The sequence below is a fragment of the Tupaia chinensis genome, unplaced genomic scaffold (genome assembly GCF_000334495.1).
Source record: "Tupaia chinensis unplaced genomic scaffold, TupChi_1.0 Scaffold000054_1, whole genome shotgun sequence".
NCBI lineage: Eukaryota > Metazoa > Chordata > Mammalia > Scandentia > Tupaiidae > Tupaia > Tupaia belangeri.
In genome coordinates, this window is record NW_006159512.1 from 3,515,185 (window position 1) to 3,530,578 (window position 15,394).

The following is a 15,394-nucleotide window of genomic DNA, read 5'->3' on the forward strand; positions in this document are numbered from 1 at the left end:
ATTTGTGTGTGTGCCCAAAATCCCAAGAGGAGAATGGAGGAGAAGGGATTACAGTGTGGTCATCCCCCCTGGGAGGTGGTTTCTCACTTTCTGTCTCTGTCTCTCCGGTGAGTGCACGTGCCCTATAGCAAAAATCTTTCTAAAAATTTTTTTTAAAAAAACATGTCAGGTGCACAGGCATACCCAGGATCCTGATGGGATGGAGGATGGGAGGAGGGATTGCAGCATGAACAGGCCCTTGAGGGGTACATTCTAAGTGTACACACCCTCTGGTATTAAAAAAAAAAATCTCAAGAATTACCCAGGTAGGGAGTACAGCTTGAGTAAACCCAGAGCACTAGGAAGCCTGCAGAGTTCAAAGAAATGCTGACTGGAAATCAAAGTGACAAGGAACAAGGCTGGGATCCCCTGGAGGGTGCCTCCAGTGCCATGATAAAGAATTTTTTATTTTTTGTCTGAGAACAATGAGGAGCCAGCGGAGAGTTCTAGGTTCCAGGGCGGCTCAGATGTCTCCTATAGAAGGTCTCAGTGGCATCTACATACCATACTTGGAATGAGTCTGCTCCCTTGGTCAGAAGCAAATAAATACCCTCATAGATGTTTGTGGCCTGGACTTTGCATTTAGCCTAGTCCAGTGCAAGTGTTCCTCCAAGGGACCACATCCATGCTACTGACTGCCTCAGATGAGGAGAAGGAAGACATGGCATGGTGGCTGAGAGCCTGTCTGTAGAGCCAGACCTCAGAAAAGCAGAGGACTTGTAAATGTTTCATAAACCTCACTCTGGGTGCCTGCTCTGGCTGAGAGCCCATTAATACGGGCAGGTATTGTGCTAGTTACTATAGCATCATCTTGGACGGGATCCCTCGGCGAGAGCCACGTGCTGGGGTGGGGCACCAGGGGGATGTGGTGGGCAGTGGCGGAAGGGGCTATAGCGAGACTACAGATGCTGCTGCTGGTCTGGGGACTCCTGGGGGCTGGAGCCCACTTCACTTCTCCAGCTGCAGCCCAGGAGGGAGAGAGGCTGCGCTCAGTCTGAGAGTGGCTGCCTGAGACAGCGGCCACAGGCTGCTGCTGAGCTGGTAGCTTTTGCAAGGACTGAATTCCCAACCAGGCAAGACAACTCTTGGTGCCTCTCCCTCTGTCTCTCTCTCTTTTCTTTTTGAGGGGGAGAGGAAGGACTTGTCTTATTCTTGGTTTCATCTCCTTTTTGATTTTTAGCAGTTACCCCCATGAGAACTGATTTCCAGGTGTTCATCAGGGAAACAGAGTGGTCCTCATGCTGGAAATAGAAAGGATGACAATTTCTGATACTGATTGTTAAAGGCTGCAAGGCACCCGCCCCCTCCACACATTCAAAATGCCTTTCAAAGCATTTGATACCTTCAAAGAAAAAATTTTGAAACCTGGGAAAGAAGGAGTGAAGAACGCTGTTGGAAATTCACTGGGGATTTTACAAAGGTAAAGTTGAAATGCAAACTTTAGGTTTATTTCTGAGTAGCTTCGCATTGTGTGTGAGACTGTGTGTGAGGTGTTTTAAAACAGATTAATGAGGGGGTGTACGGAGTGGTCAGATTATAACAGATGAGTTCTGGAGTCCCTTCAAGCTCTAGCAATCCATGCTTGGAGGAAAAAAAAACATTAAAAGTATTGAACTAGGAAAATACCAAGACGGGTATTCAGATTATATAGCATTATCAGTACTTACCAGTAATAGTAATATTGTGTGTGGTATGTTCAACATTGGATTAGAGCTTTCGGGAGATGATGCTTCATGTTAATTCAATAGTAATGACAAGTGGAGTTATGCTTTAAGCTGAAATAACTTTAAAGAGTCTTTTTCTTCATTTTCTACCATAATAAAAATGGGATGTTTGCCGTTTTTAAAAGCTGGTTAAAATAAATATGTAAGGCAGTTCCTGATGGTATAGTTTTCAAGGAGAATAGTTACACAAGGTAACTTTTAAAATGAGTTTTCTTTCAGGCAGAAAGTATCACATGATAACAGTGAGAAAACATCAGGTACTATCACTGAAGTGAAGGAGATTTTAGTCCAAACTAAAAAGTGAATTTTTTAAAAATAGAATTTATGATTGGAAGGAGCTTGCCAACAATGAATGAATCAATGTGACATTTTAATTTGTGAATATTTATAGGTTTAGTTAATGCCTTCTCGGGTTTTATAGATGAATTCATAAGTCATCCTTTTGTGCAGGATAAAATAACCCCTTTATTGCTTTGATATAAATATAGGTGAAAAATATCCTTGGTAAGATTTTCTCATGTTTGAATGGTTATTTTGAATCCTGGTGAGTGAAAAGGCCACCTAGCATCTTCTTTTCAACTTTCCTATGCTATATCTTAAATTTAAAAACTTTTGGGTTGAAAGGACATTTCTAGGCTGAGATTCATTCCACTTCTTGTGTTTTATAACACATGTGCTCCTGTCAGTGTTGATTTTCTATTACATTACTCTTGATGAGCTTTCACTGGGAAAGAATGGAGTTAGGCACCTTATTAACTTAGTAATTAAAAACAAAGAGGCTTCAATCAGAACTATACTGAATTGTTATTTATAGGTGAGAACCTAGCACAGAGACAGTAGCATAAACTAGCCAAATATAGACAATGATTATAATAATATTTTTAGAGTGTTTTATCCTCCTGTTTTGCACTCCCCAGGTAACTTCTTCATGTAGTGGATTTTGTTTGATTAGAATTGCAGAAAGAAACCTCAATGGCTTAATTGGCTTATCTGAAAGAGAACAAAGGAATCTAGCAAAGGCCAGAGTAAAAACTGATGTTGGACCACACCAAATTCTGCCTTCGTTTATGTAGTCTAAAAAATACTTCAGAATTTTCTTTGCAAACTTTGGTTTAATTTTTTTTAATTGAATTGCATTTTTTGATAGGAAACATCCTAAGAGCTGGTTTTGCTATATTTGATTAGATGATCCCAAATAATGAAGACCTTTTTTGTTTACTACAATGATTTGCTTAGGATATAACAAATTTAGTAATTTCCAAGTTGTGCAGCCTCAACCCAAAATCGAACGATGTTTCTAGGAATCTGAACATTTTCCTCAATATTGAGTCACAGAGCAATAGAAAAACTGCTATCACAATGCTTGAGCTAGACAAGGCACTAAACGAATGCTAGATATTGTCATTGTTGTCATGATTGTAGAATGACTTTAGAAAAATATAGAGCTGTAATCTAACTTCTTTTAGTAATCTTGAGAGAAACTATTGGCGGAGAAAGGAAGAAATGGAATTACTTGCCTGGCCATCTAAGCTGATTCTCAGTTCTAGGGGTCTTGGAGTAGAATTACTGAGACTAGCACTGCCACACACTTGGTATTTACCATGAGTCTATAAAGTAATTATCTGTGAATTGCCCTCCCTGCCTACAGCCTGACATATAATGGCTCATTTTTTCCTCTTCCTGTTGATTTTCACATAAAATCAGTTGACAGAATCCAATGTAAAAACAAAACAGAGCAAATTGAAAAGTACATCATGGGCCAGCATGTGGTGTGGAGGTTGAGGCACTATATCTCATATGACCAACTTTGTGGTTCAAGTCCCCAACCCAGCTTGAAAAGACACACTGCTTTTAAATCATGAAGTGTTCCTCGTGGTCAGAAATGTGGCAAATGCACAAGGAAGCATTTAAAGTTTGGCACATAACGCTGATTACAGTCAGACATTATTAGCTTTTTTGGAGAATAGTCATTGACAAGAAGCAGCATGTGGGTGCATGCTCAGAATCCTGAGAGAAGAGTGGTGGAGAAGGGATTGCAGTGTGGTGTGGCCATCCCCTCAGGAGTTACTAGTCATTTTCTTTCTCTGTCTATCTCTCTCAAGCACATAACCTACAACAAAACTAAAAAAACAAACAAACAAACAAAAAAAACCCCAAAACCAAAACCAAAAAAAAAAACCAAATAAATAATAAAAACAAACAAAACCCCAGTGGATCACAAAAAACTCTTTTTCATTTTGTAAGGGCAGGAATATTCAGAAGTTAGAAACCCCTACTTTCTGGGGTCAGCAGGTGGCAGGGTGGTTGAGGTGCTGGGCTCCCACATGGCCAACCATGTTTTGAGTCCTGGACCTGCTGGCTTGCCTTCTCATTTTCTCTCTCTCTGGTGAGTGCATAAGCTCTATAGCACAACTAAAATAGTAATAATAATAATAATAATAAAGGAAAATAAAGAATTCTTTAAAAATTAAAAAAAAACCTTCCTAACTTAACAGGCAATGTAAATGATGGCAGTCTAATAATACTTGAGATGAGATCATCTTCTAAATGGAAGGCTTGAGATGCTTTTAAATCATGAAGTGTTCCTCGTGGTCAGAAATGTGGCAAATGCACAAGGAAGCATTTAAAGTTTGGCACATAACGCTGATTACAGTCAGACATTATTAGCTTTTTTGGAGAATAGTCATTGACAAGAAGCAGCATGTGGGTGCATGCTCAGAATCCTGAGAGAAGAGTGGTGGAGAAGGGATTGCAGTGTGGTGTGGCCATCCCCTCAGGAGTTACTAGTCATTTTCTTTCTCTGTCTATCTCTCTCAAGCACATAACCTACAACAAAACTAAAAAAACAAACAAACAAACAAAAAAAACCCCAAAACCAAAACCAAAAAAAAAAACCAAATAAATAATAAAAACAAACAAAACCCCAGTGGATCACAAAAAACTCTTTTTCATTTTGTAAGGGCAGGAATATTCAGAAGTTAGAAACCCCTACTTTCTGGGGTCAGCAGGTGGCAGGGTGGTTGAGGTGCTGGGCTCCCACATGGCCAACCATGGTTTGAGTCCTGGACCTGCTGGCTTGCCTTCTCATTTTCTCTCTCTCTGGTGAGTGCATAAGCTCTATAGCACAACTAAAATAGTAATAATAATAATAATAATAAAGGAAAATAAAGAATTCTTTAAAAATTAAAAAAAAACCTTCCTAACTTAACAGGCAATGTAAATGATGGCAGTCTAATAATACTTGAGATGAGATCATCTTCTAAATGGAAGGCTTGAGATGCTTTTAAATCATGAAGTGTTCCTCGTGGTCAGAAATGTGGCAAATGCACAAGGAAGCATTTAAAGTTTGGCACATAACGCTGATTACAGTCAGACATTATTAGCTTTTTTGGAGAATAGTCATTGACAAGAAGCAGCTGAAGATTAATCAGCTAAAGGTAAAATAATATTTTAGAGGTACAGGAAGAAAGAAGATACACTTACTTACTGTCTAACATTGGATAATGCAGATGATATATAAGGCATTAAACTTGGAAATTAATGTCCAGAAATTGACATACAGATCTGTCCAAGTTAAATGACAATGTGGGTACCTGCTAATAAGTTATGTGTAAAAAAAAGTGAACTCTTAGCATATTCCAAATACTGTAAACCCATTTAGTTCTATTAATAACTCCATGGTGAGGGGACTATTATAATTTTATAGATGAAGAAACTGAGGCATAAAGAGGTTCAGTAACTTGCTGAAGGTCACTGAGCTTATAAATGGCAGATCTGGGTTTCAAATCAGATATGCTAAAGATTATTTTTCCTTTATAAAAGTAATGACGATGAATAAGTAAAAGAACGCTAAAAAACAAACAAACAAACAAAAAAAACCCCAAAACCAAAACCAAAAAAAAAAACCAAATAAATAATAAAAACAAACAAAACCCCAGTGGATCACAAAAAACTCTTTTTCATTTTGTAAGGGCAGGAATATTCAGAAGTTAGAAACCCCTACTTTCTGGGGTCAGCAGGTGGCAGGGTGGTTGAGGTGCTGGGCTCCCACATGGCCAACCATGGTTTGAGTCCTGGACCTGCTGGCTTGCCTTCTCATTTTCTCTCTCTCTGGTGAGTGCATAAGCTCTATAGCACAACTAAAATAGTAATAATAATAATAATAATAAAGGAAAATAAAGAATTCTTTAAAAATTAAAAAAAAACCTTCCTAACTTAACAGGCAATGTAAATGATGGCAGTCTAATAATACTTGAGATGAGATCATCTTCTAAATGGAAGGCTTGAGATGCTTTTAAATCATGAAGTGTTCCTCGTGGTCAGAAATGTGGCAAATGCACAAGGAAGCATTTAAAGTTTGGCACATAACGCTGATTACAGTCAGACATTATTAGCTTTTTTGGAGAATAGTCATTGACAAGAAGCAGCTGAAGATTAATCAGCTAAAGGTAAAATAATATTTTAGAGGTACAGGAAGAAAGAAGATACACTTACTTACTGTCTAACATTGGATAATGCAGATGATATATAAGGCATTAAACTTGGAAATTAATGTCCAGAAATTGACATACAGATCTGTCCAAGTTAAATGACAATGTGGGTACCTGCTAATAAGTTATGTGTAAAAAAAAGTGAACTCTTAGCATATTCCAAATACTGTAAACCCATTTAGTTCTATTAATAACTCCATGGTGAGGGGACTATTATAATTTTATAGATGAAGAAACTGAGGCATAAAGAGGTTCAGTAACTTGCTGAAGGTCACTGAGCTTATAAATGGCAGATCTGGGTTTCAAATCAGATATGCTAAAGATTATTTTTCCTTTATTTATAATAATACGAAGGTGCACACATGAGTGAAAGAGAAATGACTTTTCCAATGACCCAGTATATTTTCCTTTTATTTTAAGTTGTTTAAAAGAAAACTCATACTTTATTTTTCTTTATGAAGTAGGTGAGAAAAATTCATTTGAGAGACTACGCACCACTCAAGAGAGCCCGGTCGTGCCATAATCCTTTTCCCTCCAGTTCTCCGTACTGTTTGGATCTTTGACCCGTGTGCGCCTGCAGTGTTTTTCAGGCTGACAGAGCTGGGACTGGAACTTTAACCTTGGTTGGCCATATGGCATCTGGCATTCTCTATTCAGCCCTAGAGGGCTGCCCCTGTGTATCTTCCTTTTACAAAGATACAACAAGTCTGTGCATTATGGCCATCCTTAGCATTCAGCAGTTGTGTATTAAGCATGTAAGGGACTTTCAAGACTTTGTAGAAGAAATGGAATTAAAATGAGTTTAATTTGCTGCAGTTTTAAAATACATAATTTTTTGCATTTCCACAAACTTTTTGAAGATGTCGCATATGTACCAGCTGTGCATTTCCTGCCCTTGACAAAGACAGGTGCGTTAAAGCATGCTCTGAAACCTGACTTTCAAATGTCACAACATCCTTTACTTCCCTACCTGCACAGCCTTAGACAACTTGACTGTAAGAGAGTAATTCTATTAAACCCAGCCAGGTTACCTCTTACCTACCTGCTCAAAACCTCTCCAAGGTTTCCCACCCCATTCAGAATTAAAGCCGTAAAGGTCTGCAAGGCCCTGTAAGATCTGTAGAACCTTGAGAAGCCTCTCTCACTTCTTTGACATCTGTTTCCTGCCTCATTCACTCTGGACTCACTAGCCTCCTAATGAAACTTGTACTCCTCTCCAGGGTTTTGCACTGTCTGTTCCTTTTGCTCAAAAGCTTTTCTCTCAAATAGTCTGATGGTTTATTCCCTCAATTTCTTCAAGTCTCTCATCACAGGTCACCCTCCTCCTAAGGAGAGTCATTCTATCATCCTATCATTCTTGGTCATTCTGTCTAAAGGTGATGCTCACCTTCTCTCCTCCTCCCACCCACTTCCTTTCACTCTTCCCTGCTCCATTTTTCTCCATGGTCTTTATTTTACTCCACCTCTATCCTAGGCAGGGTTCCCTAAAAGCAGACACTGAGGCAGGGATCTAGATGAGCCTAGAATGTGACTTATGGAAGGAAAGTTCTTTCTGAAAAACTTTGGAGGGAGGGAGTAAAGCAAAATGGGAAAGGAGAAAGTTATCAATGAAGGTAATGCATCGGGCCAGGTGCACAGTGGGAAGCTCTTGGACATAAATGGGACAGACCGAGTCGTCCTTTTGAGGTAGACGGGGTCAGCAGTTCTCCTGAGAAGGAGGCTGTGTGAGTCATTGGCAACCCTGGCAGTAGAGGTGTGAGGCAGCTTAAGAGTGTGCTGCCTGATAAAGGGATCTAGACAGTGAACTTCAGTGACTACAGAAGTCTGCCTCCTGCCCTGCTCACACCTATTTCCTTATTTAAAGTTCACTCCATCTAGTCCAGCTTCTCCAAGGCTCTGTGGTCATAATTGCTGAGGAAGCTTCCAGAGAAGTGTTAGTAGGACAGACTCCAGCTCCCACCCCATGGTTGATTCTCTTCACTTCCATTGACTCGCCTGGTGGGTTAACCCAGAAAATGCCCCCTAATCAGGCCATAGTTGCTATATTTGCCTGTTCACAGCTGAAACTAGATAAGGTAGTATCAGGAGACATCCCTGGAGATCATATTTCTTCCTACTCCCACAATGAAGCTACAGTCCTAATTCCTCCTGTGGATCAGCAACAATGACCCTTGCTACCATGGTGTCTCCTGACCTTGCCGTCTGGTTTTGGCACAAGGACACAAAAGTGATAGTCATAGCCATGTATTTAATGGGATTTCCATTGTGTTCCCAAGGGAAAGAATGCTTTCTTGTGAATTAAGACTTCTAGACCCACAAAACCTACAGTTGAAGAAATGGGTTACTGGGAATGGTGATGAATGGGGACATGCCTCCCACTCTTGTTTCTCAGACCTGTGTATTAGTAGTCTATCTATTGGGATCATTGGTTTATAACTGTAGTTCATAGAATATGCCACATCCCCAAGGAAAGAACCACCCTACCCTCACAGGGATATGTCTCCTGATTGATGCCTTGGTTGACTCTTTAAGAGGCTTCTTCAACTTTGAGAGGCTGCCAGCTTCTGGAAGGTGTAGTATGTGGTAGGGCTGGTAGACTCCATTTTCTACTCCATTTTACCCTGCTGTACTGACTTTGCCATAAATTGAGTGTCTTCATATGTGGGATCCCATATGGGCAAATCAGACACTTTGAATCCTCAGATAGTGATGCTGGCTGGGACTTGCAGGCTGAAAAGGCAGACTCCTGTATGGAAAATGTGTCAACTCAAGTCAGGGTCAATCACTACCCTTTCCAGGATGATTAGATATGAATAATTAGCTATCAAGCAAATTAGCTATCAAGAAGCTGGTTTGCTTCTTCAGGGTTTGGCTGTTATCAAGGGCTCACATTGGGCTTGTTGCTGACAGCAGAAGCAGCTAGATCAGCCTTGGTGAATGGGAGCCTGTGCATAGCCTCCATCTCTGCTACCTTGGTTACAGCATTCATGAGTCCACTGCCCTGGCACTGGGTGCCTGCAGCGGAGGCTGGCCAAGTCAGCCTGTCCACTGGCTTGTGAGTGCTCTTTCAAATGAAGCTCTCTGTATTCATGGGCAATCTAAAGGTTCTGTGCTTTGTGTCCACTCTTGTAGGCTCATCCACATGTCTCCTCTCCACACCTCCTTCTTCCCAGTCTTGCTCCCAATATTGCTCTTTTTAAGTCTTGACCTGCCTTTCACCACTGTGTATAAATCCATGTATACCCTTAACTTTACATGTTTCTCTTTCTGTACAAAATGGTGACCAGCTGACAATGCAAAGCTATGCCTACTGGGGGGATTTCCTCCCGGTTATGTCATTCAAGGTTCAAGCCACCATCCCACGTGGGATCGTAGTGCAGCTGAAATCCATTTTCAACTTGATTTTTTGTACCAAGCTGTCCACCTGCGAGCTAGCTCAGGTTTCCCCCCATCCCACTTGTCATTAGTTTAAGGGTGTGTGCTGAGAGGCATTGGTGCGACGTTATGGGTCACATGGGAGTCTAGATTCCCTGACATGAACTTATTTATGTCATGTGCCTCTGCTGGTATTTGTTCCTGGATGTACCACTTCCATCTTATGATGGACATTTTGACTTGGTAGGTCTGAGAGTTCCTAGTTCATGATAAGTAGTTTGATGATATGGTCTTTTGCTATCCTGTGGTCAGATGTTGCATCTCTACCAGAGCTCGGTAACATGGCACAGCTGTTTTTTGTATGTTATATATTTCTCTATTATAGATGGCATGGCTTTGTTCCACAATTCTAAGAGTCTATGCTATATTTCTCTTACTGGGTTTTGTCCAAACTTCGTATGGCATCTTATCTTACCCAGACTTCTACTACTGTGAGTATGCTGAATAACATGGTGCTAGTGGCAGGAGTGCTTTTTAAAAAAAGTTTATTTATTCCTTTCGTAAGAGAGAGAGAGAAGTAACCCCAATAGAGTCTTCATGCCATGATCCACCCCCCAGCCTCAGTTAACCAGGATCATACCATAGGCACACATGCATGTGTCTGGTATGTAGAGGGAGACCTCATGATGTTAACTCAGGACCTTCCATGTGATTTCAGCATAGGAGAGTGCTGCATTACTGCTGCACCACTGCAACTGACTAATGTCATGGAATAAATGAGAACAATATTCTCAAGTGTGGAATATACTGACTTCAAAACCAAAGAAGTCTACCAAACTATGTGTTTCTTTTTTCAGTGGTAGAGATTACAAATTGAATTCACTTTTCCTTTACTTTTTTTTTTTTTAAATATTGCTCTTTTCAAGTCTTGAACTACCAGTCAGCCTTTCACCATTGTGTATAAATCCATGTATACCCTTACTTTTACATGTTTCTCTTTCTGTACAAAATGGTGACCAGCTGATGATGCAAAGCTATGCCTACTGGGGGGATTTCCTCCCAGTTATATCATTTTAAAAAGAAAACAAAAACAACTTCATTTATATTTTAATTTGCCCGGAGAGGGAGAAAGAGAGAGAGAAAATGAGAAAGCAAGCCACCAGATCCAGGACTAGAACCACGGAGTCCAGCACCCTTAACTACTATGCCACCTGCTGGCCCCACTTTTCCTTTACTTTTGAGAAAATATTCTGAAATGTCCCGAAGCACCAGACCATTATGAATTTCATCCATCTCATGGGCCTATGAATCTTTATAGAAATTATTTGCCACCTGTTAGGCTCTGGACATGTGTGTTTTACTCAGGTTGTCTTTCCTCTGAACACAAGCATCTCTGGTGTCTCTCTGTGGGTCCAAAGTCTCCTTTCTTATATGGATACCAGTCATACTAGGCCCACGCTGAGGATTTCTTTTCTTTTCTTTTCTTTTTTCTTTTTTCTTTTTTTTGAGATATATTTGAGGATTTCTTTTAATTTTTTTTTTGCTATGGGGCTCATGCACTTGCCAGAAAGACAGAGAGAGACAGAGAGACAGAAAGCAAGAAATCATCCCCCCCCCCCCAGGGGGAATGGCCATTCTGCAATCCCTCCTCCTCCATTCTCCTCTTGGGATCTTGGACATGCACGCACGCACACACGCCCAGTGTGTGTTTAAGCCACCAGGTCTGGGACTCGAACCCTGGTCGACTACATGGGACTTCAGCGACATAGCCATTACACTAACTGCTGGTCCTCACTGAGGATTTTTTATCTAACCTTAATTTCTCTTTAAGCACTGCATCTTCAAATACAGTCACATACTGAGGTTTTTGGGATTAGGATTTCAGCATATGAATTTGGGGAGACACTTCCAGCCCATAATAAATATCATAAGCAAGTAACTGAATGGATTTGAAAAGCTTCAAAACTATCAGCAAGTTCTGCTCACTTTGCTCCAAATGTTCATTTTATTACCTACAAAATAAAACATCTTTCCAATTAGTAAATTGGAATTGCAAGCATATAAATAGTTCTTTAAGTGTCTAAAGTCTAGGTAGCATATCTTAAGCAATTAGACCCCTGAGGCTGAGACGTTTACTGGACAATTGTCTCTGTGAATAGTGAGCATGCCCTTCCTGAGAGTATAAGGGACCAGGGGCCCACAGATTGCAGCTGTTTATTTTGCAGTAACAACAATGACAGGTGTCACCCTGGAAACAATAAAGATTCTCTGATCCAAAAGACTAACTGTAAACAAGAAAATAAAACTAAATGGGATAAATGTTTTTTTACAGATAAGTAAAGTCCTCCACTTCTTTTTGTTTGTCATGAATAGGACTTTCTATTTGTCGCTATTAAAAGTCTGAACTTTATACAGATTCTTGGACTGGTGATTTATATCTGTCAGCTCGTTCAACTTTAGTGCCTGTCTCATCCCCAGTAGCTTTTCCAGAGCTACTACCTTCACCACAAAGTTCTGTGAGTTTTCCCAGTTTAAACTTGGGCATCTTCGGCATTGTTACTTTTCTGACATAGACATCGTGGAGAAGATAGACTGGCAAGCCTTTTCTACGTCTTTTCCAATACTGTCTGGAGGCAGTTTATTGACCACTTCTTTCAAACCATTTGTCTGCACTTCCTGGGTCATGATTTCCATCAACTTCTTCCAGGTTTGGTAGACCTCCTGATGCTGGGCATACGAGGTCTTCTGTATCTGATTGTTACCGTGCTGCAATCCCTTCTTCTTTATTCTCCTCTTGGGATTTTTGGGCACATCTGCCCACATATCCAGTGTGTTTCTCAAGCCACCAGGTCTGGGACTGCAATCGTACAGTTGGCCATATGTGGGATCCAGCCACCTAACCACCACGCCATGCCTAGGGGTTCTTTTTTGTCATCTCATATTCTGAAATAACTTTGTCCTCCCTTTCACCTTTCATAATAATTATTTCTGGGCAGACTTCTTTGAACCCTGTGTGTAAGTGCTTTAAGTCAGACGTAATGTCTGGAATCCATCCACCAATTCCATTCAGTCACTATGTGCAAGCATTACACTGATTACTGGGAACCAGGATGAGGAGGAAATGGATCTTGACCTCAGTGTGGCTGTAGTCGACCAGAGAGGGAGACCTTCATTCATTCTTGTATGCAAAATAGCAAGTATTTACTCACTACCTACTATACTGATGGGAACAACTCTGTCTAGCTCCACGTGCTAAGTGCTTTAACAGAGGAATGTACAAAATGCTAAGAAAAAACCAGTGATGGTGTACACCCTAACATCTAATCAAGCCTATTCATTTGTTGGTAGTAAAAATTTTACTCTTTGTAGCATAAACTCATTAAATCTATTTTGTTTTTGTTTTTGCTATAGGGAATATGCACTTACCAGAGTCAGAGAAAGAAAAGAGAGAGAGAAAGAGAGAGAGAATCCCCCAGGGGGATGGCCACACTGCACTCTCTTCTTTTTCACTCTCTTGGGGTTTAGGACATGCACGCACACATGTCCGGCATGATTATAAAGCTGCTGGGTCTGGGGCTTGAACCTTGCAGTCAGCCATGTGGGATCCAGCCTACCTGCTGGCCTCATTTAATCTTTTTAAAGTTTATTTGTTTTATTCATAGAGAGTGTATGCACATATGAGAGAGAGAGAAAAATCCTCCTGAAGTTTCATTATGCTACAAAGCCCTTCTCCAGCCTTCTAGCTTCTTAGGATCTTGGGCATATGTGCACATACCTGGCATGTTTTCAGGTCAACCCAGGGCTCTGAACCTGTAGTCAGCCATGTGGCTTCCAGTGTTGCAATTCAGTTTTGCTACTGACTACCATAAGTTTGTGCCTCATTTAATCTTAATAACTCCACGAAATAATTTATTTATTGTCCAGATGAAGAAATGTGAGATTCAGAAAGGCCAGGCTACTTGCTCGAAGATTCACAGCTGTTAACTCAGGGGGGGTCTTCAAAAAATTCATGAAGAGGCTAGCAGATGGTGTAGTGGTTACTTCACAGGACTCCCACATAGCTGACTGTGCTTTGAGTCCTGGACCCAGTGGCTTGAAAATCATGCCAGTCTTGTGTGCATGTATGCCTAAGATCCTGGGAGGAGAATGGAAGAGAACAGACTGAGGCATGGCCATCCCCCTAGGGGATTTCTCACTTTCCCTCTCACTGTGTCTGTCTGTTGCTCTCTCTGGTGTGTGCATGAACCCTAAGGCAAAAAACGTCTTCCAATTTTTTTTTGTGAAAATATATATTATAAAAAAACTATTCATGGGTTTCAAGATGTTTTTGCACCAATATAAACTTGCACTTTAATTCCATTTTCCCAAGAATTGCTTTTTCAATTGCCAGAGGGCATGTTCACTTGCAAGAGAGAGAGAGAGAGAGAGACAGAGAGGGAGGGGGAAAGAAAGCACCCCTCAATAGAGTGTAGCCACTCCACAATCCCTTCTTTTCTATTTCATTATCCTGTTGGCATTTTGGGAATGCATGCACACGTGGCTGGCATGTTTTATAAGCCACTAGGGCCAGGATTTAAGCCGTTGTTGGCCATGTGGGGTATAGCTCCTTTAATCCTAGGCTACAGAGATGGCCTATTCCATGAAATCTTTTGAAGTCCCCTCATAGAAGTGGCAGAGCTGCTGACCAAATCCAAGTTACCTGACTGCCTGGCACCCCGTTCCATCTTACAGTAAGATAGTTCTCAGTCTTTCCTCTCTGAGCTAGACTATACAAGAAATGTCCCATGATTTTAACATTTTTCAAACAAATCAAACCTGATTCTGAGGCATCTGCCTGGAGGTAATTAATTTCAGTCAATTTTGGAGTTCTGCTGCTGCTTCCAGGTTGTACACGGGGCCCGGATGACTCAAGAGGTCTCTCTAATTGTTGATCCACATTTGTGCCTGATTCCATGGTCCCTTGAGGGACTTTGGCGTGGGGAACTGGGCCCCTGTGCCAGGCCCCTTCTCACAGATCCCTACACCCTGTCTCTAACTGGGCAGGTTCTGTAAGGGATGACTTGGATCAGGCACCTACACGTGCTCTACAAGGGAGCCACCCTCCTTTCTTCTGAGATACCTACACTCTTCTCACTACTCTCTCCTCTTTTCTGCCCTCCCCCTATACCATTGCAGCCTCTCTCTAACAGTTCTTGGGTCATCTAAGATGGCACCATCATACAGAGGGTGCTAGCACTGGTTCAGGGCCTCTGAGAAAGCACATGCCCAGTCAGAGTTAGATACACGAGAGACTTATTGAGAGAAAATAGGCAAGGCCTGGAGGAGGATGGGAGGGCATTTAGACCTTTTTTTTTTTTTTTTCTATAGGGTGTGTGTGTGCTCACCACAGAGACAGAAAGAGACAAGAGAGACAGGAAGTGAGAAATCATCCCCCCACCACCACGCAGAGGCAGGGAATGGCCACACCACAGTCCCTTCTCCATTCTCTCAGGATTTTGGGCACGCATACACGTGTGCCCAGCATGAGTTTTAAGCCACTGGGTCCAGGACTCGAACAACGGTCTAATGGTGGGAGTCCAGCAACATAACCATTAGGCCATCTGCTAGTTCCAACCACATATTATCTATGTAGGAGAGAGGGGAGGAGGAAAGGCTAGATTCCAACTGCACTACAGCACTAGTAGTCTTGGCAAGACCAGTGGGGAGGACAGGAGCCAGTCACCATCAGAGGAGTCCTTCCTCTTGCAGGAAAGGGCTGTTTTACAT

At 41.4% G+C, this 15,394-nt stretch overlaps 1 protein-coding gene across 1 annotated transcript in view; it reads left to right on the top strand.

Annotated features, from left to right (window-relative positions):
* The first annotated feature begins 1,102 nt into the window (after positions 1 to 1,102).
* The window catches only part of SLC17A8 (solute carrier family 17 member 8), a 57,944-nt gene continuing 43,652 nt past the window's right edge, over positions 1,103 to 15,394 (top strand). The window contains exon 1 of the mRNA XM_006141381.3: positions 1,103 to 1,459. Coding sequence (XP_006141443.1) covers positions 1,359 to 1,459 — 101 coding nt within the window. The 5' untranslated portion in view covers positions 1,103 to 1,358. The remainder of the gene's footprint in view (positions 1,460 to 15,394) is intronic.